The sequence below is a fragment of the Nannobrachium achirus genome, assembly GCF_963921795.1.
Source record: "Nannobrachium achirus genome assembly, chromosome: 9".
NCBI lineage: Eukaryota > Metazoa > Chordata > Actinopteri > Myctophiformes > Myctophidae > Nannobrachium > Nannobrachium achirus.
Window position 1 is genome coordinate 54,622,942 of NC_137818.1, and position 24,987 is coordinate 54,647,928.

A 24,987-nucleotide genomic window follows, 5' to 3' on the forward strand; every position below is an offset into this window, starting at 1 on the left:
TTTTTTTAAAGGTTTGGGTAAATCTTGGAACATCTCTGCATATAATACCGTGCCCAAAAGAGGAACACCAGTGGTTAAACACCTTGCTGGATCTGGACTTTTGATTTGACGATACCATCTTCGTCCCGAGTCTACAAACTAAACCTGTCCTTTGGAGGCAGATATCAAACAGCACTGCTTGGATCTTTTTTATAACGTGGATCTCTGCCGAGCGGCTCTGGTTTCTCCTGCAGAACCGTGCGTTTGTTGGGCTTTAATCCATGAAACAAGACACTTTCTCTTTGTTCCTTTCGTTTCTTTGTGGCGTGGAGACACATGAGTTGTAAAACTGGTGCGCTGAACAAACATTGTGCTCTGGCGGCTTCGCGGAGTGTGTTTTCATAGGTGTACAGGGTGTGTTTGCTGGGTTTTGATGTCGTCGCTACGTTTAAGTTCATACTTTATATTCATAACCGCCGCTGCCTCTCTGGGATGTCAACAGCACAACGTCACCAGCTGCACAGATCATTATCAGGATGGGAACCTGATGGATGCACTGTTTATCCTTATAACAACAACAACATTGCACACTGCAACACCTGAGGGATTCAAACTCTGGTCTCCCACATGGGAAGGGACAATAAAGCCAAACATTATAACCACTAGCCTAAGAGGCGGGATTCCCCCCTTGGCTTGAGGGAGATATTATATTGTTTTTGGCACTCTATTTTCGTCCATGCCTTACCCCTTATCCCTATATTTTCACTATTTTGAAAATCTTTTTTTTTTATATTTCAAATAGCTGGTCTTTAAGCTCACAACATGTGTGTATGTAGATCAGCTATTTGAAGTATTTAAACATGTGTTTCAAAATAGTAAAAAAGGGCAAAGAAGTGTAGGGATATGAGGTAAGGCATGGACAAAAATATAGCTGTTGGTGTTCAGGCAGGGGCACTCTGCTCTATATACCGTTGTTCCCTATTGAGCTTGGCACATTTCCTGGGGCAAGCTTCCCAGATCACACAATTGGTTTATTTTAATTTTTGTTTATTCTCTGTTTATTTTGTTGCTGAGTGAGGTCAGCAGACAAAGTGATGTGCATGAGTGAGATGAAAAACATGGGTGAAATGTGTATATGTATATGTATACTACATTTATATATAGGCTAGTACAAATGTGTTCCCAACAGTCTTTAATTATTGTCATCTGGAGTGACAATAATTACATTTTCCCCACTACTAATACAGTCCCAACAGTCTTGTTGCATGTGCTAAACCTCTGGAAACCTGTCTGGACCGTTAATATTATGTACAATATCTGATGCTGTTTTGGAAATAAGTTCCGTTGGAAATACATGCTGAAAACATAATATGATTTACACTACTCAAAGAAGAATTACTACTCATAGAATTAAGCATTTTCAGAAGGGCAGAAGGCTATTGTACTGATCAGTTTGCCAAGCTCCCACTTTGCATAATCAAAAGGTTTTCATTCAAAATGGCAGGAGCGTGATTGCTATTCTTATTCACTACAGCTATGTAAATATATATTTTTTCTTTTTTAGATATTTTTGTGCTGACAGGGAATGCAGTGCTGACAGGGAATGAGGAGAGAGAGAGAGAGAGAGAGAGAGAGGGAGAGAGAGAGAGAGAGAGAGAGAGAGAGAGAGATAGGGAGTGACACGCACCAAAGATCGTCAGGATGGGGAGTCTCATCTGCAGCCCAGGTGCCCGGCCCGCTACCCTGGCCATCCGGGCCAGCTATGTAAATATTCTATCACGAGGCTGATGGGATATCTCACCTAATCTAGCATGAAAGGGGATTTAATGATGATCAGTTAACCACAAATAACTTTAAATAGTTTAAACATCAGGCAAGCATATTTTGAAATGAAGACTTTGAATCAAAGAATGAATAAATGAATGAAGACTATCTAATAATGATGAAAGTATGGTAGAACTGAATACAGATATTAAATAAACTACAGTGTTATAGTGTTAAGGCCAAACACACTGATATTTGCTCTGATGATCCACTCAGATGTTTTTTTTTTTTACTGGTTAATTTGATTGTTGTTTTTTTAAAATATGTTTTTTCTCTCTCTTCTAATTAATAAAGTGTGAGCTTGTAGATCTGCTCCCCCACCACTATGCCTATTGGTTCAAATTCTTTAAATCTGGTGTACTGAAATATTATGTACAATATATGTTTTTCAGCAGTTAAAAAAAAATGTTTTCCAATGGACCGCCTGTAATTATGCCATGCACACTAATGGTCCGTGGACCAATGGTTGAAAAACAGTACACTAGACATTGTGGGAACTTACTAGAGTGGGCGGGTTTATGGGCTGGAGGCCTGGAGCTAGGCTAGAACTTACACATGATAGCATCAGAAGCGGGTGACAGTTTCCACTGAAGCTGTTGCAATGCAGCTTAACAAACTAGGACATGTAGCACGTTGCATAAGAAGCTGTGTCTGAGGGAGTGGCAGAGACTTTAGAAGACCGTGTGAGATGATCATTGTGAAAGTCGATTCAAAGTAGATACGGTATGAAGCAGGGACGTGCTGGGCCCCTGATTCAGCCCGGGAAAAAGAGTTGGAGAGGCCCTCATTGCGCGCTATAGAGAGAGATCTCTCTCTAAAGCGCTGCTGCTACTCAAATATTTGCCATTTCAGATCATGACAAGTGACAAGCCAGTGGGCCAATTACATGAGTTATATTTCGTCGTTGTCGGGTGGAAACCTTATGTCCAAAACCGCTTGTTTTGTATTTATCATTTAAAAAATTATTTAAACTAGTGAAAACAGCCGATCTACAAGCACACAACGCCTCGCGGTGCGAGGCGTTGTGTGCTTGTAGATCTGCTGTTTTCACTACTTTAGTGCAAACAGTTTAATTTTTACTTTTGTGCAAACAGTTTAATTTTTTCCTAATGGCCGGCCTGGACCGGCTGGGAATGAACCGGCCTTTCGGGAGTTGGCCCGCTTTTCCCAATGGCCAGCACGTCCCTGGTATGAAGTAGCTCCCACGAATACATGACATTTTTGTGGTTGTATCACATTTGTTTGTTTTTGTTCTACAGCTGCTAGGAGTGCTGATCTAAATCAGCGTCATAGAATGAAGTAGATCAGTCAGGCTTCCCTAGCATAACCCAGCAAAACAAATATGGGCTGTATTTTGATTGTCTTAAGTACCAGCTCTTATACTTTAACTCCATACTGTCTCCGACCACCAAACTTTTTGTCATAGAGTTCTGACTTTCCAACGTTGATTGATTGATTGAAGACTTTATTAGGAGTTTGCATAGGAAAAGGTACAGTTTCATGATGGTACAGTTCACTGGTACAAAGTCTACTAAAAGGAGATCCATGAAAAGACTAAGCTTATTTCCACAGGAAACCATTTAAGTATCTCATATAACATTGAATGACAGACGAATAGAACACAGTACTATGCAGTAGATATGTAAAGAAAAAAAACAATGTGCAGCTTTCCAAACTCTAATTCGGTGTAATGCTTTTCAGAATATGCGATTGACGTCATTTTGTAGTTGGACCAGACCTTTTCAGACGTAAAGTTCGGTGGTCGGAGACAGTATGGACAGGCCTTTAAGTTAAAGCATAAGAGCTGGTACTTAAGACAATCAAAATAGAGCCCATATAGTCTTTACATTCAATACTTCTATTTTGCATTCGTTTTCTCTTAGGAATTATATAGATACCAATCATATAATTTCCTTTGAATTCAAAATTCAGTGAATATATTTAATCAAGTTAAAAAAATGTTTCAGTTCTAAAACTTAATTACACATTTTTGCCCACCTTTTACTATGTTTGATGAACACATACTGTAGTTTGACTCATGAAAAAATGACCCCCATCCTTAAACAAAAAAAGAAAAAGATGAAGGAGAAGTCATCGACAGTATACAGCATTGGTTTCCAAACCTTTCAGCTCGAGACCCAAAAGACAACCAAAAGGGAGCAGATCTACAAGCTCACAACGCGGCGCTTTGCGCCACCGTTGTGAGTGGGGGAGCCAATCAGTCAGATTCTGTTGGAATGATAATTTAATGATAAATGTCTCCAATTTTTCTTTTGGAGTTTAGCATGTGCAATTAACATAATTAGCCAATTAATTGCCCAAAACGGGAAATGGCAATAACTTTGCTTCTAGTTAACTTATAAAGGTGATCTAAGAGTCTAAGTCCATGTTTGTGAGGTCCAGAAATTCATCTGTTACCATTGTGAAGTCATACAACCTTTGGTGAAAATAAGCAAATTGCTTATTTTTTTTGTTTTAGTCAACTTTGAAAGCTTGTATGTTTACAAGTCATCAATTATCATCAGGGCAGGAATTTCATGGAGGCAATGAAGGCCATGGCCGTCATCGCCCTTCAATTCGGCCTTGTGCCCCTCAAACCAGTGGCATGACCTGAGGTCACAGTGGCCTTAATGCCCCAGCTGACTGTATCACTTTCTCCTCTTTCTCTTTCTTGATAGTAGACACCTGTGTCTCTTTCTTGTCATGTAGACACAAGTGTCTACAAGAGTCAAGCTCACAACACGTCACTTCGTCTACAAGAGTCAAGCTCACAACACGTCACTTGGAGATCTATTTTCACTACTTTTTCAACGTGTTTTCTAATTTATGGAATTTCTTAAAAATGTTCACTAAATTAAATTACATAAATAACAATTAAAAACAAAAAGTAGGAAACCAAAAAATTAAGGGACCCATAAAAATGTGTCGACGATACACAAATGGGTCCCGACCTAGTGTTTGGGAAAAAGGGGGCAGTCAGAAGTCAAGAAATTCCACAGAAAAGGGAGTGTGGCTTGGGTGAAGACATCTGGAAATGTGCCCATTTTAATTTGGTTAGTCAGTGTATTCCACAGAAGAGGGAGTGTTGGCTGGGTGAATTTTTATTGACATATCTGCTCACTTATCATGCAAATCAGTTAACATGAATTTAACTTGGAGTCAGTGTATTCCACAGAAAAGGGGAGTGTAGTGTAGGTTTACTGATTTTTGTAGTATGTTTTTGTTCAGCAAGGCAAAAGCATTACTGATTTTTGTAGTATGTTTTTTAGACAATTGAACAATTGCTGGACACCGAGTTAGCAGAAATACGAACGGACAGACAGACACACACACACACATGTGTCTGGAACGCATTCTGACTAAGGTAGTGAGAAGAGATGAGATTCTGAAATCAATCAATCTTTGATTGGTGCAGGGCTGAGCATGGATCAGATGACCATCATTTATCGATTTCACTGCAGATTAGGTTATCATCCATAACCCTTAAATTCAACAAATTATTTCAATGGACTAAAATCTTGTTTTATTTGATGGCCTTCCAGTCCTAAAATGACGAAATTTCAGGCCTGATTATCATTATCCTAAAGATAAATCATGTAACCTTTGTATGTGTAATAATTATGTAATAATCACACCGAAACCAGAAATAGCTATATTTGTTTGCTTTAAGTTAATTAATAAACATGATCTTACAGACAGTGTAAGTCTGTTTGCAAGTCTAGACAATATTCTCATTTCATAACTAGGATATCTAACCTTTCTTTATTAGCTTTATATATATATATATATATATATATATATATATATATATATATATACACACACACTGTATATATATATATATATATATATATATATATATATATATATATATACACACACACACACACACACACACACACACACACACACACACACACACACACACACACACACACACACACACACACACACACACACACAGTATATACAATATATACTATATATATATATATATATATATATATATATATATATATATATATATATATATATATACACACACACACACACACACATCGTCATCGTCGTCGTCGTCATTATCAATCCCCAACAGATGTGCCTTGCTTACATTACAACACACCTATCTGCCTCACATTTCAGAGCTGTTAAAATTTTGAGATCGTCAAGAACAATGTGACATGCACTGGGATTTCTTGCAGCCACATTTGATCATTTGGGTAATGGAGGTGGGGATCCTGTGTTGTGAATGGTTGGCAACAGTTGATCTCCCTCAGCCTCCCATCCATATTCAGTTGGTGGTGGCATCTGTGGGTTATGTACGTGGTCCTGACTCCTTATACCATACCATTGCCTAGTAATGGGCATGGGCAATGGCTTGATGTAATGCTCCTTGTGTAGGTGGCAGCTTCTCGGCTTCTAATTGTTTCTTTGTGAATAACCTCCCCCTGAGCTCACCAACATCCACAAGATGTGTACCAGGCTTGTACAGCTGGCAAACAAATGCTTCAATATTTTTTCTTGTTTGTAGTACCTAGAGTAGCAAATGCAGATATCACCTTTATAAGTTACCTAGAAGCAAAGCTATTGCCATTTCCAGTTTTGGGCAATTAATTGGCTAATTATGCTAATTACACATGCTAAACTCCAAAAGAAAACTGGAGACATGTTTTTTTTGGCATTCTGAGAACCCCAAGAATCAAGATATACATGTCTCCAAAAATGATCATTCCAAAATTAGGGAAATTGATAGGCTCCTCTACTAGAAGGATGCTGAAGATGGAGCTGCCAGCCGTACAGAAAGAGGAAGGTCAAAGAGGAGGTTTCTGGATGAGGTGAGAGAGGACAGGAAGAAGATTTAGGAGAAATTTAGACCACGTGTTTTGTGTGATATGATAGCACTAGTGGAATTAAAGACTATCAGCATTATCGTTATCAGAGGGGTCAGTGATCACCCAGGACAACGCTCCACACATCTCAGACTCTACTGGCTCCCAAACTGTGGAATGAACTCCCCATTGCAATTAGAACTGCAGACTCACTCCTAATCTTGCACCGTAATCTGAAGACTCACCTCTTCAGACTCCACTTTTAGGACTTGCCGCAGCACTTACACTAGACTCAAGGACCTTGCAGCTTGCAGGCTCATGCAAAGGTTACAAATCCTATAGCGTGCATAGTTTCAATGTACAGATTATTGATTTTTTGGGGGGTCTATTCCACTGTTAGACTGATGATAGGTTCTTGGTATACCTGTGATCCTAGATTACTATTTCTATGCATTTGATGTGTTGCCCTGCGCTGCTTATTGTAAGTCACACTGGTATAAGAGCGTCTGCTAAACGCCTAAATTGTAAATTTAATTTGAGGAGCCCCCCCCCCCCCCCCCCCCCAAATAACTCTTTTTGTTTTTAAACTGGTGTTGACTGGCTGTGGTTGGGGACTGGAAAGAAGGGAGTCCATTCTTTTGTTGCACCTGGTGATGACCCCTAGGCTAGGCCCGGGCCATAACAACCACTACACAGCCTAGAATAAACAGACAGTGCAACTCAAGAAAAAAATTATTAAACCAATGCACCTGACACAATGGTGGTCCCCAGGACTATTTGGTGGTGGTCCCTGGCTCATAGAGTCACAATCAGTTGTGAACCCTATGCACCATTAGCTACAGTAGGTATGACCTTATGATAACATATGTCCTTATACTATAGCTATAAAGTTCACAAGGTCATGGGTTTGATCCCAGGCATCGCCAACTCAGTGCATGAGTAGGCTTGAGTTCGGCAAGTCGTGGTAGGTGTGGCGCTCTACCTCAGCAATCCATCTCCCTGGGGTCTAGCACATTGTAACGGGGGCCGACGGGCCGTGTCTTACCGGCTGATACCAACAATAAGACACTACCGACCTACTTTTGTCATTTTGCTACCCTCCTGTTGCATGGCCGACTTCCTATTTGATGCTTGCCCCACATATTGTCATAACAATGAAGACTTTGATTGATTATGATATGGTTAGGCAGTTACTGTACTTCTCAGCAATATTCTCACTCAGGTGGAAATAAATGTATCTGACCTCATGTCCTTAATTCACCTAATCCATCTAAATCAACACAACATAAAGGCATCATTCTACTCCACCTTATACATTGCTCTGCCTCACATAACCCTGCTCAACAAACAATCTTTACCTTGAATGATTCTAGTTTATTTATATTTTCCACTAATCCCTCGACATACTGTTGCTGAATGATAGACAGACAGTTCATTGTTTATTTTACTTTATCTCATAGAAGTGGTAGAGCTTGCTGCTGGCAAAGACAGGCCCACATGTAGTGGAGGTGTGGTCATGCTCACCCGAGCAAATTAGAAACCTAAGCCCTATCCACCTGTTCCCGTGAGAATTTACTGTAGCATTATCTGTGGGACACTTCCGGTTAACAGCAGACATACAAGCTCACGTCGCGTCGCAGATGCAACCGTTGTGAGCTTGTAGATCATTCTCGGCTGCGACGCCGGAAACTGCCGCACACCTTCTGCGCAATGCACGACGGGACATGGGAAAGTTGTCGATACACCGAAAATTACCACTATACAAGCTCACAACGTGTTGTCCCGAGTTGTCCCGAGCTTATAGATCAGCTATTTTTGGTATATTAAAAATATTTTAAAAGACTATAATGTCATACCCAATTACCCAAAATACAGACACCAGGACCAGGGCTTAAGTGGGGGACTTTTTTTGTAGTTGAAAATGATAGACTAAATCAACAGTGTTATTTTTAATTAACAAATGAACACCAACAATTTTACAGTGCGACGAAGTGAACTGAACAGTCGCACTGCTGTGTACAATTCGTAAGCGATTTACTTGTAGATGTTTTGGTGTCTGACATTGATCGAACAGATTTCCAACAACAGGTTCATCACTCGACTGAGCGAAAAGGGAAACCGCCTATTGCTATGGTATTTTTTCCTCTAGGCTGAAGTTGTACATTTTACAGTAAATCTAGTCTGTAGGCCTGTCTGGGTGTCTGCACATTTAATGAGAACGTCTCTCTCTGGTTCGAGATAAGATACAGTTTTGCTTTTGCATATTCCTAGATTGTTATTGTGAAAGATTAGATCAGTCATTTCAACTTGTGGGAACTGGTTGAGAGACGTACATCAAAACAGGCGGCGAATGGTTTCACAGTGGCTTGGACTGGTCCTGCCCTGTGTTGTGTACAATTTGCTGAATCATGCAGTTTCCTAATGTCTAAAAGACGTCCAGGGTTCCCCCGTACTTGAGTCATACTTTGGGGGAATTATTAGTCAACTACAAGTGAAGTAACTCTGTCAAATTTGTACTTGTGTAAAGTATTCAAAAGTGTGCATGCTTTTAATATACAAATTACAATATTTTAGAATTGAGACATTTTCTCTCAAAATTCAAAGGTATCCAGAAAGAAATATATATATTGCAGTGAAAATAGCATATATAAACTAGCAGTGCATCGCAATGCGTTCTTTCTATTTTTGAAATTGGGCTTATGTGGGTATTTCACAATATACTTTTCCCTTCTTAAAAATGTAGTGAAAAGTACAATATTTGCCTTGAAATGTTAAGTGAATTAATAAAAAAATACATACTCATATACTCCGTAAATGTATCTCGTTAATCTCCACGGCTGAAATGCATGCTTGACCAACCACGTTTTATGTGGGTGGCATATTTCTTGATGAGACATGTTGGTGAGTGAAATCATTTTCCTGCATTATGACTTCATGGCTTCAATAACAAGCATGCTCAAATGCCTCAACTTCAACAATAGATTCTTGTCAGCTCATTGTCAGTAAGTACAATCAGTCCTGCATATTTTTAATGCCTTCATAATGAAAACCTGAGCTGAAAAAAACATGATTTATTCTGTACTGTGTCTGTGGGGAATGCATTGCACACCATAGCTGGGTGTTGTCGAACTGGATATGTATTCAATGGAAACTACTAACTGTGCATGCCTTAATGTGTCTGATTACTGTAAAATGTATTCAGCGCCCCCCAGGGATGCGTTTTGAGCCCCCTCCTCTACTCCCTGTACACCCACGACTGCGTGGCCCTGTTCAGCTCCAACCAAGTGATCAAGTTCGCGGACGACACCACAGTCATAGGCCTGATCACCAATGATGATGAAACAGCCTACAGGAGAAAAGTGGAGAATCTGGAAGCATGGTGTCAAGAGAACAACCTATCTCTCAATGTGGAGAAAACAAAAGAGATTATCTTTGACTACAGGAGGCCTCCTAAAGTCCACTCACCCCTCAAGATCGTGGGTGCTGCAGTGGAGAGAGTCAAAGAGTTCAAATTCCTGGGGGTACACATCACTGAGGATCTGACCTGGGCAGTGCAGACAGAAAAGGTGGTCAAGAAAGCCCAACAGCGCCTCTACTTCCTCAGGAAACTGAAGAAAGCTGGGATGGGTCCCAAAGTCCTACGGGCTTTCTACAGGGGCACCACGGAGAGCATCTTGACTGGCTGCTTCACTGCCTGTTATGGCAGCTGCACTGACCTCAATCACAAGGCCCTGCAGAGGGTTGTGCGGACAGCCGAACGCATCAGTGGATGCGATCTCCCCCAATCCAAGCCTTGTACGATGAGCGCTGTGTCAACAAAGCCTGTGGAATCATGAACGATTCTCACCATCCCAACCACAGTCTGTTCAAGATGCTGCCTCATGGAAAACGTCTACGCAGTCTCAAAGCTACCAGCAACAGACTGCAAAAGAGCTTCTTTCCACGGACAGTCAGGCACATGAACGAACTGTCAAAAACGAGAAAGATCCAGGGAAAAAGGAATCGCTAGCACCCCCCCCCCCCCCCCCCCAGCCCCCAACCCCTTACGTTCCCTCCTTGTGAAGTTGAACTGCACCTACTGTACATACCCCTTACGTTCCCTCCTTGTGAAGTTGAATTGCACCTACTGTACATAAATGCATACTGTGAAGTTGAATATATTAATCTGTTGCACATAGAACACTCTGTGAAGATGTTTACAAAAGTTAAGTACAGTACAGTAGCAACTACTGGAAAAATATGCTGTTGGCGTATAGAATATGCCAAACTTTTTGCACAAGTACATCTGAGGATGCTCTTTTCTTTTCCTGTTGCTCTTTTTGCCTTTTGCACTCCTTTTTAGATTATTATTATTATTATTTTTAGATGTGGTTTGATGTTATTATATATATATTTTTTTTCTTTGATATACGACTGCATTGACTGAAGGATGCCAAACAAAAAACAAATTTTACTCTTATGTACCTGTACAAAAGACGTAACAATAAAGTACAACCTTGAACCTTGAACCTTGAGCGAGAACCTATAGGTTCTAGGGAACACAAGCAATGGATTTGCCAACAAACATTGTAGTTTTAAACACTTTCTACTGCACTCTGTCTAAGTGCCAACTTAATTCGTGTCACTATTCGAAGAAAAGTGCGACCAGCAGAGCACACATTAAAGTAGGGTGATGATAGCTGTGTGGGTATCCAAGTTGGCCATTACTGTACTCTACCAATTTAGGAATAGCCTAATATCTAGTGGGACCCAGCATAAAATACAAATATAAACTAGAACGATGCAATTCTGGGAAATTGCAAGTGTGGTTGCCGTGACGCGAGGCACGAGGAATCCGCTGGGAAATTAATTCTGTCTTACCATTTATATTACCGGTATGTATTGTGATACATAAAGATTGACTTTTCTGTTGTGCAACCTTCCAACCCGGATAACATTACTCAGAAAGTTTACAAGACACATATGTTCACTTTGCTGGGAAAGAAATCTTGACCAAAAGCTAAACTTTTCTGTTGAACAGCCACCCAACCCTAGCTGCCAAACGAGGATAACATTACTCAGAAAATGTACAAAACAGCTTCACTTTGCTGTGGACCGAATACAATAGTGTCTTGCCTATAGCAACCACACTATAATAAAAGCATAAACATGCTATTCTTAACTTGAAACCTCCTGTCCCTATTCTGAGGCAAACAATAGGAGAAATGTGTCGTTCAACAAGCTTACAATGCATTGTGCGCTTGCAGGTTGGCTATTTTCGGCGAAACTAAATGTACAGTAGTGTCGAGCGAAAATAGGAGGAAGCCTAGCACAAAGCCTTATGGGACTCCAGTTGACTAAGCATAATGGTTTAAATGGTTTAGGTACAAGGGAATGCAAAAGCTACAACATTCTGGACAAGAACAACACAGCTCATACAATTCCAAATTATAAAGACACATCACAGCCAGTTACTTTCTCCTTCACTTTCATCATCTTTTTCTTCTTCTTCTGTCCTGCATTGTTGGACTTGGAGTGAAATATGAGATATTGCATCCTAAAATACCTGAGAAATGATGGCAGAATGATTCATTAAATGAACACACAGCAGGCTACACGCCCATCCACTGTCAGGAGGTGTGTATGATGATGTCACATGACATCCTTTATTTGCCCTCCCACACATATAGTGTTTCAAGTTGTGTTTGTTTCCATTTAGTTACACTTGCTCTGAGGCACTGGACTAACCTACCGATAGAATGGCATCTGATTACAATATGGGGAGAATCACAAGTTGTCTCATCATTCTGGTAAGGACTAATAGTTTTTAAGTATTGGAATAAACCATTGGGATATTCATGCAGATATCACACTATAACTAAGCTAAGCAATAACAATGTATCTTTTTATTTCATAATTATGAGATTTTAATATGTGAATAATGTTTATGGTGAGTGTAGGTTTCAGGCTTAACATTGAACTGGATTTGAGGTTGATTTAGAGATTTTTTTTTGTTCTTCTCCACAATCTTCATCAACGGTGGTGCATCAGTTATTTAAGTCATTATGTACTCTAATTCATTGGCCAAATACAAATCCACATTTGAGAGTGTGAGGGAATGTATTTGTTTTCTTCTATTTATCTTGCAACCAACCCCTCACACATGTCACTCATGCTTCTGGGTCTGCTGTCTGCTGGGTAAGACTATTAATCATTTGAAACGTAACAGTATAAACCATTTTACCCACTTTCCATACAAACTAAAACGGACAGGAAAAGTGATTTTCCATAAATTGTCAAGTAATAACAGACTTTGATCACTAGCTATAATAATGTAATAATAATTTTAAAATAATGTAATAATATAATCACTATTTTTATATGTATTGCTGTTTTACATTTTCATTAAACTACGTATAGTATTTAAAAAAATACCTGACAACCAGACCCTGACCAAAACGCAAAACCTATCTGCAAATTTCATGATTGGATTTCACTTGAAATGAGGACAACAGGGTTAGGGTTAGGTTATGGTCAGTCTGTCTGAAAGATCGTTCTGCCCCTCATTTTGCCAAAAATGTCACGTGACTAGAAATAGTAGATAGGTTTTAATATTGAACACACATTTTATTTTTTTATTTTCCCAACAAAGTGAATTTTTCAGATAGGAGGTTTTGCGTTTTGGCCATCGAACTGCTGTTGCCATGCCTCTACAGTGTATGGGGGGTCTGCAGTTTGAACTGTTGTTATGCTTCTACAGTGTATGGGGGTCTGCAGTGTGGCTTCCATGGATATTCTGCAGCGGCAGAAGAGAGACTGGATCATAGATTCTTTCATCATTGAGGAAGAAAGTAAAGGACCTTTCCCATATAAACTTGAGCTAGTGAGTATTTTCAGGATTCTTCTTTGACCACAGACCCCTCGCCTGAAAGGTTTTTGCGGCAGGCAGGGACCCCCAAGAGAGAGGATTTGTGTGTCAATATTTTCAAAATGATTCTGAATTCTTATTTCAGAATCGTATTTCTCAGAGTTTAAACAGTTCCTTTTTGCAAGGGACCCCCTCAAGGATCTATGGGGGACCCCGGGCCCCACTTTGAGACCCATTGATGTACAGTATAGGAACCAGTGCTGTAAAGTAACTAAGTACATCCTGACTACTAATTGAAGCCGAGGCTGAATTGCCCCGAATCGCATGAAAGAGGTCTCACAGCACATGGATGGTTCTATAGACTCCAACCTTCACATGCAGATAGCTCAGATCATTGCCTACGTTCTTAGCTACTTCCCCTGCCGTTACTGTACTTATTTTTCAGTAGAACTGCCAATCCAACCAATATGCCCATAAAAGGGGATCCTGACTACTAATTGAAGCCGAGGCCGAATTGGCCCAAATCGCATGAAAGAGGTCTCAGCACAAGGTTGGTTCTACAGACTCCAACTTTCGCACGCGGATAGTTCAGATCTTTAACTACATTCTTAGCTACTTCCCCTGACGTTACTGTACTTGCATGATGTACAGTTGTACAAAACAATATTTTTCAGTAGAACCAATATGTCAATATGCCCATAAAAGGGGACAAGGACTGAGGATACAGAGATCTCCATATATGGGCACATATCCGTTTTACATCACACTGACAAAAGCGTGACTCGGAGGATGACTTGAATTATGCAGATTTCGATGACTGTGCAGCTTTTGCTGTACAGTCATCGACAGTTCTCTTCAGCTTTTGCTGAAGAGAACAAGAATCAGTCGAGGAGACAAACACATACCCGGGGAGCCACAGGCCCAAAAGCTCAAAGAATAGGGTTTTACCTGTGACGTCCTGACATACTTTTTATTTTTATTTTTTCTATTCATTTGGTCATTAAGGTAGCCTACACAGAATGAGAGGCCTGCTCTGCCGGAAACTCTGCGAAAAAAAGTTATGGCCATTCACTCTATCGACTTCAATATACCGGAAAGAAACACACCAAAAAAAATATGCTTTAAGTAGCATGTGAGGGATCAAACTAGGGGTTCTTGTTGATTCTGGATCCATTGCCAGCATTTGTTTTGCATGAAAAACATTCCTTGGGCTAGAAAACGGACCAAAATAACGGTGAAAAGTGATGACGCATCACTTTTCACAGGTTTGAGAGGCTGTAGTTCACCACTTTTCAACCTGTCTTCATATAATAGGTCCTCACTAATGTTCATGATAAAATATCACACATTTTTTCTACTCAGTCTAAGTCTCCTAGGAGAGCTGTGGGAAGTTCAGAATCCATCGTCTTGTGACATCATCATTTTCCAAAAATAAAATGAATCAATATTTTTGAAACAAATATTTAGATTTTTATTATCGCGAGAACAATGGCTTCCACTTTAAAATTGCAACTTTTCAGGAATAGAAAGCCTGCAGTTTCTATAAGCTGGATTGGCAATCGATGATGTCACAAGACGATGGGTTTCTGACCTGCCCACAGCCCTCCTCTGAGAAAAAAGAAAAGAAAAAAAGCTATTTTTGAGTGAGGACCAATTATATGAACATAGGTTGAAAAGTGGAGTGCCCCTTTAAGTAAAAATATTGTACTTTTACTCCACTACAATTATTGGAAGACTTTAGTTAGTTACTTTGCAGATATAAATTATTACATTATAAAACAAATTAATTAATCCACTTTAGCCTTATTTTATAACCTAGGCTATTTGAAAATAGCCGATCTACATCAAACATTTTGTACTTTTACTTTTGGTACTTTAAGTACATTCTGATGCCAATACGTTCAAGTACATTTAGAATTCCAGACTTTTACTTGTAACAGAGTACTTTGTTCTTTCTACATTGCAGTATTGATACTTTTTCCACCACTGCACACATGTGTAGACAAAATAACATAATCTATTTTTGTTGTTCTTCTTCTTCTCAGTTAGGAATTGAGAAAACGTTCAGGAAGAATTTTAAAATCAGTGGTCAGGGGTATGATCAAGATCCAATTGGAGTATTGGAGATCGATGTCAACACAGGACAAATCTTGGTCCATAATAAAGTAGACTACGAACAGTACCAAGAGCTTAAGGTCAGATTCAATTTACTGAGGCATTGTATATTGTAATGAATAAATACATTATTATTAAGGTTGACATCCGTTTGCATATTGATGACGATTTGCTTAATTAAATGTATGTTCTGCTTTATTCAAAATGAAAAAATTGTTTTATTTAAAGTTACTCTGTATAAATTGTTTGTGTTTAATTGCAGCTGACATTTGAGTTGTATGACCTGGACAAAAATACCTTAGACACAAGACTGGCGATTTTAGTCCAGATTGCGGACATAAATGACAACGCTCCCATTTTCACCAAGGAAATGTATGAGGTCAGCATCAAAGAGGCTGCCTCACAAGGTAATGACCGTTTCTTTTTGCTAATGGAACCACGCAATTATTAATAATATTGTGAGTTAAGTAGGCTATTATTATTTTTGACTGTGTATTATTCCAGGCACTTCCCTACTGTCTGTCGTGGCAGTGGATAAAGACAACCCAAAGACAGATAATGGAACGTTTGATTTAAGAATAGTCTCTGTCACTCCTAAACCAAGTGACTTGGAGTTCTTCGTTACCCAGAAAGGTGGAATCGGAAACATTGCATTTAAAGGGTGCCTGGACCATGAGGTGAGCGGAGTCTTTTCAAAATTCCTTAAGCTTTGGATCAACCTTGGATTGGTTCTTTCTGGCCATCATGTACACATGTTATCGATCATCTTTATCTATTGCTTCTGTGCTCTGTAAGTGAGGAACATAATTGATACCATTCACTCTCATCGTATATAGGCTAGAGAAACCGGTCTTAAAGTCACACTTTTTCAACATACAAACATGGAAATTGTGGATTCTCCCAATATCTAATGAAACAGATCCTGGTATATTATTTAGTTTATGGCTACTGTCCACTATTAGCACTCACATTACACCAGTATTATTGACTTATTGTGTTTTATTGCAATGCAGAACCTTTGTCATGAATGCAGTAACTTCAATTTCCAAAAACTACCAGAACTTGTTTTCTTTGTACTGTATAGAAACCACTTTGTTTACATTTGATTTTGAGGCCTGTCTCGCTATACAATTACGTGTTGTGATCACAATTGACAGTGATTGACAGTGTTTGAACTTGCATCATGGCCAGTATACAAAAGGAAAAATGATTCTCACGACTCACACTCCAACTTCCAGTCGATCAATCAATCAACCTTTGCAGGGTGAGGTCACATCAATCTTTCATTCTGCCTATGCAGGCAGATTCTGCCTATGCTTTCCAGTGCCTTTTTTGCAGAAATCCAACAAACCGCTCCGTTCCCATTGAAAATCTTTGTCAGAATCCGCTGCATATGGAATCTAAGTTCAGTGTGACTGCACCCTTACACCCTCTACCAATGTTTTGACTTCTGTCTTCATCATGGGGGAGAAAATTGCCAAAACAAAGTTTAAAATGACTGATAATGTGATGCATAGAAAATACTGTCCATATTTTAGATTTTGTTTTAAAAAAAGTTGTGTACTTTCCCCCTTTCTCACACGCACACACACACACACACACACACACACACACACACACACACACACACACACACACACACACACACACACACACAGAAAGCGGAGAAGTACACGATCCTTGTGGAGGCCAGGGACCGCGGAAACAAAGTCCAGCTGTCCAGCACCTGCACTGTCATCGTCCACATAGAAGATGGAAACAACCACCAGCCTGTTTTCACTGGACAAACTGTGAGCACAGTTGTTCTTTATGTGAGAGAAAAAATATACACTCTCAATATACATTGAGAGTAGAAGCATCAAGCATAATGTTCTGCCTCCAATGATGTTTTTCAGGTTCTAAGAACTATAAAGGAGGGAGAGAAGAATGTTTCTATTTTACGACTGCATGTTTCGGACAAGGACGCCAAAGGCACGGCAGCCTGGAAGGCAAAGTACAACATCGTCCACGGAAACGCGAAGCACCACTTCAGAATTGACACCGACCCTGCAACGAACGACGGAGTGCTGTCTGTGGAAAAGGTATTTTGCCTGTGAAACAAGTCGTCACTGTCGGGCAGAAACCTCGTATCTCCAAGTTTCAAATGTGCATGTTTTTTTTGCAAAGCAAAGCCCTGCTTCATCATACAAGGCCGTCGCACAAAGGAAGTGAAAACAGCCGATCTACAAGCACACAACGCCACGCGGTGCGAGGCGTTGTGTGCTTGTAGATCGGCTGTTTTCACTAGTTTAAATCATTTTTAAAATGATAAAGGCAAAACGAAGAGTTTTGGACATACAAGGTCTCCACCCGACAACGACGAAGTTATTGTTTTAGTTCAAAGTTATCGTCACGTATAAACAAACTGTAATTGCAGGATCACCTGTCTGTCATGCCTGTCTGATTTCTTACGAATGGGGAATGTGATTTCCTTCTATCCAACACAACACCTGCTGCTTTTGTCTGTAGAAATAATTGGCTTGCGTTGCTGTGCATAGCAGCATTTGAGCACTCAGTTTCCTTTGCTTAACTTGCACCGAACAAACGCCCATGGTTCAAAAACAAACACTGGGTAAAGTGTGTTTTTTTTTTTGGGAGGGCCGAAACCGAAAGCATTCCCATTGCATGATGATACGCTCGTTAAAAGCTACGCTGATTTATTGTTTTTAATCTGCAGTGCCTATAGGTTGACAAAAATATATATTTACTTGTTTATTTTGGGGTTATGGTATTGGTATCAAGACTAGAATTAGCATGACTTTTTAACAAACTATTCATGTACAATATTTATCACCAGTAAGACACCTAAGGGCGAAAGGCTACCTAAAGGATGAGGTCACGCCATCTGTCTTGGCCATGGATTCTGTTAGTGTGGTTCCCCTAACAGGGCATCATCTGGGATACAATCCCTTTTATGCCCATATATGGAGATCCCTAACAGAATCCCTTTTATGCCCATATATGGAGATCCCTGCTCTGAGTATCTGACATCACTGTGATGTCAACTGTGATGTCACAGTGATGTGTCAGGGGAACCATATATGGGCATTCCCATATGAAGTCCTGTCCATATCTAATATGAGCTTAATATTGATGACATCAGGGAACTCCATATATGGGCATAAATATGTGTGACATCACAGTGAAGCCAGAGCGTGATTTCAGAGCGGCAAACGCATTCTGTTAAGAGTGGTTCCCCTGACATCACAGTGACATCAGAGCATGATGTCAGAGCGACAAACCCATAGCCGGTAAAAAAGTGTACACGTCCAGATGGACACGGACAAGCTGTGACGGTTCTCATAGTAAAACTGCGACGGTCGCAATAACATTCCCCTCCTTCCCCACGTTGACAGCCTCTGGACTTCGAGGAGGGTTCTCAGAAGAACCTGACCATCAGCGTGGAGAACGAGGCTCCCTACTACTCGTGCAAGGTCCGGAACCGTCTCAGCACGGGCTTCTGGGACGTGCTCACCGTGGCCGGCGAGCCTGGCAAAGGTTCGGTGCCCCCTCTGGCCACGCGCCAGGTGACGGTGAACGTAGAGGACGTCAACGAGCCTCCCGTCTTCGCCGTCCCCGTCAAAGACGTGGTGGTGGAGGAGAACGTCGCCGTGGGACACTACCTGGAGACGCTCACGGCCACCGACCCAGACACAAAAGGCGGTACATTTGTGTAAGTCAGCACTGCATCTGGCACAGTCCAGGTCAATGGATATATAGAGGGTATGCGCATGCATAAAGTGAAAGACATATCGAGTGGCAAAGTGAGTTTAATGTCGTTTAACGCAATCAGATGTTTTTTGCCACTCAGTAGGCGTTCCCGCATAACTTCCAGGTATGATGATGATGTCACGCACATACCCTCTATACTCTATAGTGTCTATACAGTAGGCCAGACATACAGTAGACCAGTAGTTTTCAACCCTTTTCACATCAAGGTCCATTTGATGAGGTTTGACCTCTCGGACCCAAGACAATATTTTGTTATCGTTGGATAAGATTTGTCCACAATTCCATACTGTATTATTGATGTTGGAACCAAAGGAGAGATAACAGGCAAACGTTCATCAAAATAACAATTCTTCTACACTCTCTAATTGTTGTCAATGTTTAACAATAATGCAACTCTTGAGAGCGTAAAACGAAACCAAATAATAGACCTGTAAGGGTTTTATTTTACACTCTCAAGAGTTAAAGATCTATAAGGGTCCATTTGGTTACCAACTCCATCATTTGGCTGGGGACCACCTGGAACCCCCTCAAGGACCACTGGTGGTCCCCGGAACACTGGCTGAGAACTGTAGCTGCATAGGCTACATGCAGCTGCAGTCAAGCAAAAGAAAATCTGGTCTAAACGTTGAAATGTCTTAACATCAATGTGTTACAGATACAAGAAAGGTGATGATCCGGGTGAATGGGTCAAAGTGGACTCCAAGACCGGCAGAATAACCACAAACGGGACATTAGATCGAGAGTCACCATTCGTTAAGCACAACGTCTATAAAGTAACAGTGCTTGCTGTAGACAATGGTATGGAACCTAGTAATACTTCATTTATACATAGCTGTGTGCCGTTGTCGTGTGCAGAAAATGGACGATCTACAAGCTCGATGCAATGCGTAGATCAAAGCACAACAAAGCATAAATCGGCCTTAAAGCGCAGACCCTTTGGTGGATGTTGGGGTTGTGTACTTACCTTGTTATAACGTGGCTCCAAATATTAGTGAGATATCTTCAATAGTTGCTCTGTTGATAAGAAATTGATCATCCAAAATAGACTCCCCTCATACATTGTACAGTGAAACAGGTCTTTTAGCATACTGTACACACGTTCATTAATATGAGTTTACTATTTGAGGAGGAAGGTCTGGAATGGATCTGTGCAAATAGTAATAGTAAAAAGAAAAAATCTGAGTCGGATCTTGCAATATTATTTATTGTCAGAATTGTTTGCATTCATTTGTGTGCTCACTGCTAAAAGAGAGACATTCCGAGATGTTTTCTGCACAATGTGAGCCATTCAGGCTACTCTGAATGATACATTTCTAATAAATGACAAAACTATTGAAGATATCTCTCTAATATTTAGAGCCACATCGTAGCAAACAACCCAAACCTCTGCCAAAGTGTCATTTTGTTTTAAAGGGTACACGACTATACACACTTGTACAGTATACTGTGGCACCAGTTTGTACCAGGAACTGTTTATGATTTCCAGGTGTGCCTCCAATGACGGGAACCGGCACCCTCAACATTCATCTGAAAGACCAGAATGACAACGTACCGAGCCTGGTTGAAAACACCATGGACATGTGCGTCTCCGACGGCCCCCCAGGGGCCAACGTCACCGCCTTCGACCTGGACGGAGAGCCCTACGGCGGGCCCTTCCACTTCAAGCTTCACGGGGACGTCAAGGGACGGTGGAGTTTGAAACCTGATCACGGTATGGGTTGATTCTGAGATGGCCATTAACATGTCTCACAGTTTGAATATTTATTATTACTATTATTGTTTTGCCAAATTATTGTATTGAGGCTGTCTGTGTTACTTATGTCACTGTGCCATCATCATCATACATATTAGATTTCAAACTGACATGGTCAAAGGTCAAGAAGCCCTTTTTCCAGTACGAGGCGGAACCAGAACTTTCCAGAACCTGAACCTACTTTTTTGGTTCTGGTTTTGTTTCCATATAGCGCAAGGACCAGTTTCAGACAAGGAACCTTTTTTAGGTCCTGCTCTTGATGAAATACTAAACATGAGCTCTGGGAACCTATGGGCGGAGCCAGCAGTGCTGCTGCTCTTTTTTGGGACCTACCCGGTTAGGTCTGGTTATATGGAAACATAAGCAGAACTCGGTCCTGGAACTTCACAGGTTCTTGAAAGTTCTTGGTTCTGGAAAGTTCTGGTTCTGGTTCGGCCCTGTAGTGGAAAAGGGGCTTTATTATTTAATACATTTTCATACATACTGTAACATCTTACTATGAGTGTGTTGGAAAGCAAGAAAATGCCAACAACCCTGAGGATTACACATGTAACAGTGTATGTTTCCGTTTCCCGGTTCAGGCTACTCTGTGAATCTGGTCAAGAGCCAGGGCGTCTACGTCGGACACCACGAGCTGCTGCTGGAGGTGTTTGACATGCAGGGCCACTCTGCGCTCCACAACCTGACGATCACAGTGTGCAAGTGCGTAGAGCCCGGGACGCCCAACTGTCGCCTCCGCCAGGCCAGCTCCGGACTGGGGGTGTCAGCCATTGGAATGCTTTTCACTGCTATGTTGCTTCTATTAGGTAAAAACGCACATCCGTCTATTCATCTCTGTTATTAGCCAGAAGGGATGTAAGTAATTTACTTGCTAAAATACTAGACAGAATGACAACTGTCAGGAAGCCTGAGAGGTTTCCGATGGTGTTCTAGACCAGTGGTTCCCATACCTTTTACCTCAAGACCCAAAAGAGAAATTAGACATTTGCCTGGGATCCAAACTAGTGAAAATGGCAGATCTACAAGCTCACAACTTGCCACTTTGCACCATGTTGTGAGCTTGTAGATCTGCTATTTTCACTAGTTAAACGTTTCATGTATTTATGTATGGTAATTATTCATCTAACTTTTTTTTTGTGAAATACTTTTGAAAGGCGTTGGAATAGTTTTTAATTGATGAAAAGTGATCTTTTTGTTTAATCTTTTGAAATCATATATAGATTTTTTTTTGGTGGTATTTACTCGCGACCCATACAATTTGGTCTGCAATATAAAGTTTTGTCCAGACCCAATGTTTGGGAGACAGTGTTCTAATCTAGATGATAATAAGGATAAACTGTGTTCATGCAAGCAGAAGGATCACAGATAATAAAACGCAACATTTCTGTATATTCTTGATGAACTGTGCTCAAAGAATATTAAAGTATTCATAGACAAAAGATGATAATGATGTTTATTATGTGGTGGTGTCCTACATATCAGGTGTCCTACTGCTGGTCTTTCTGCTGACGTGTAAAAGGGAGATCAAGTTCATACCAGATGAGTGTTCAGCAGGAGAACATCTGATCAAGTTTAACACTGAGGTCCCAGGAGATGACTGCAAGGTTAGTACGCATTCAAACCTTTCCTTTCTTGTGTTGCCACAGTACATATCAAAACATCTATGCAGTATTGAAACTGTAATTTAATTAATGTTTTAATTTTCGAAACCTTACTTTTCAATTTCTTATTTTTCAACAAATAGCAGCAGTATCATGTTGTTGCTCAGGCTAGTAGTGGATTATCACTTTAACTCTATGAAAATAGCAGATCTAGCTCATAATGCATCACAGTGCAACGTGTTGTGATGTGAGCTTTTAGATCAACTGTTTTCTGTGTACAACACTCGCACGCAACAAAATAAAATTCAGGCTTCATCTTTTTTCATGACAGGTGCCAATATCTTCCCTAGACGAAGTAGACGCGACAAAAGTACAACATACACAAGCGACTGGTATAAACATGTCAGCAGTCAAGGGACAGCATGTTACAGTAAGTGATGTCATTTTCACCACATAATTATCCAATGTTGAAAAAACTAAAATCAAATGCTTATAAATGGATCTATTGCACTATTGTGCATGCTCAGCATGTATGAATATTTGACTTGGTATTTCCACATTTTTCATTTGGAAATCCCAATAAATTATTTTGTAAAATAAACAGTTTTTTTATATTTACTTGTATTGCTTTATGAATTTGTCATTTATGAGGACTTGAAATCATTTCATTTGATGGCCTTCCTGACCTGGCATTTGAGGCCTTTGTGCCCTCAAAGAATTTACAACACCACACATAACACAAGGGTCGAGTGGCTTTTCCCACAAAATGATGAAATTCCATGCCTGGTGGTGACCATGTATTCAAATGTTCCTGTTTTCCTGCAGTCTCTAGGTAGATCAGCGAGTATGAGAATAGCGCGAGGCAAGTCTGACTTTGCCATTCACCAGCAGACCCTTGGAGCAGGACAGTTTCAACGAGGGAACTCCATGCGCATGGTAGATGCAAAAGTAGAATTTAAAGATGGAAAGAAAAATACTCTACATTTCCAGTCAAATAACTTGAATTGTGACCCTTGGCTTGTTTTTAGAGTGCAACTAGGGAATCAAACTATGACTTTACCAAGGTGTTTGTTTATGTGAATTTCTCAGTTTCTGATTTCAATCTAACCTGATTGCCATTTGTTTCTGACAGAGTTCAACACTAGGCAACATATATTCTCAAATGGGGAGCCAAAGTACAACAACAGGCAACAATTATTCTCAATGGGGGTACCAGAATTCAACAACAGCCAACCAACATTCTCAATGGGGGAATACATCTTTGGCCAGATATGACCACATTTTCAGCACATTAAACCAGGTAATATATGGCTTTTTAGTTCTTAAAGCAAGGTTTGGGTTGTGTAGTACAAATCTGTATTGCACTTTGTAACGCTGTTTCGAAAAGTGCTGTACAAATAAATTCATTATCCTTATTATTATCTTGCGATAAAATAACTTCTCCACGCTGACTTACACTGCACAGTGAAATCTCTGTTCTAGTCTCTCTTTTTGGTCAACTTCTTCCTAATTCAAGTAAAACGATCAGAAATATTTTTTTCTTTTTCAGAAAAAAAAATCAGAAATTTGAATTGCATATCGTCGTTGTCAAGTGGAAACCTTGTATCTCCAAGTTTCAAATGTGTACGTTCTTTCGCAAAGTAAAGCCCTGCTTCATCACATAAGGCCGTCGCACAAAAGTAGTGAAAACAGCAGATCTACAAGCACACAACGCCTTGCGGTGCAAGGCGTTGTGTGCTTGTAGATCGGCTGTTTTCACTAGTTTAAATCATTTTTAAAATGATAAATGCAAAACAGCTTTGGACATACAAGGTTTTCACCCGACAGCGACGATATATTGGTAGAATCTGCTTTGTTTGCAGTCATGCAAGTCAATGGGGAAACTATTTTGGAATTTAAATTTCTAATCAATTGAGCAACTATTGAAGACTGCTCACGTTTGCAGTCACATCATGGCAAGGTACTGTATCATGTTGTCCTTTTAAGTTCACAGTTCACACAGGTGACATTTTCCCTTGAACCCTTTCCTTTCCAGAGGATGATCACGTTCCAGGCGCCAGGTGAAGAGCTGGGTGATTATGCCCCGTACCCATATGCAGAGGAGGGAGAGGAAACGGAGACTAGCTCCCAGCTAGACGCCATCTCCATCCCAGAGATACCCTTTGACACTGACATGTTACTTTACCTGGGTCCCAGGTTCAACAAAGTGGCTTCAATCTGTTTACCTGAGGCCAAGATCTCCTGAGTGGAACCCATGTGTGCCATGGA

The 24,987-nt window shown here is 40.4% G+C and overlaps 1 protein-coding gene across 1 annotated transcript; it reads left to right on the forward strand.

The window, feature by feature from the left end:
- Positions 1-1,680: 1,680 nt before the first annotated feature.
- Positions 1,681-24,964, forward strand: LOC308290983 (cadherin-like protein 26; the record flags this gene model as incomplete). Its single annotated transcript, XM_080732896.1, has 13 exons — positions 1,681-1,743; positions 15,525-15,674; positions 15,857-16,001; positions 16,126-16,271; positions 17,253-17,384; positions 17,490-17,675; positions 18,990-19,306; positions 20,021-20,163; positions 20,852-21,076; positions 21,700-21,924; positions 22,601-22,722; positions 23,545-23,655; positions 24,755-24,964. 13 exons carry the CDS (start codon positions 1,681-1,683, stop codon positions 24,962-24,964), a joined length of 2,175 nt encoding a protein of 724 aa, XP_080589022.1.
- Positions 24,965-24,987: the final 23 nt, after the last annotated feature.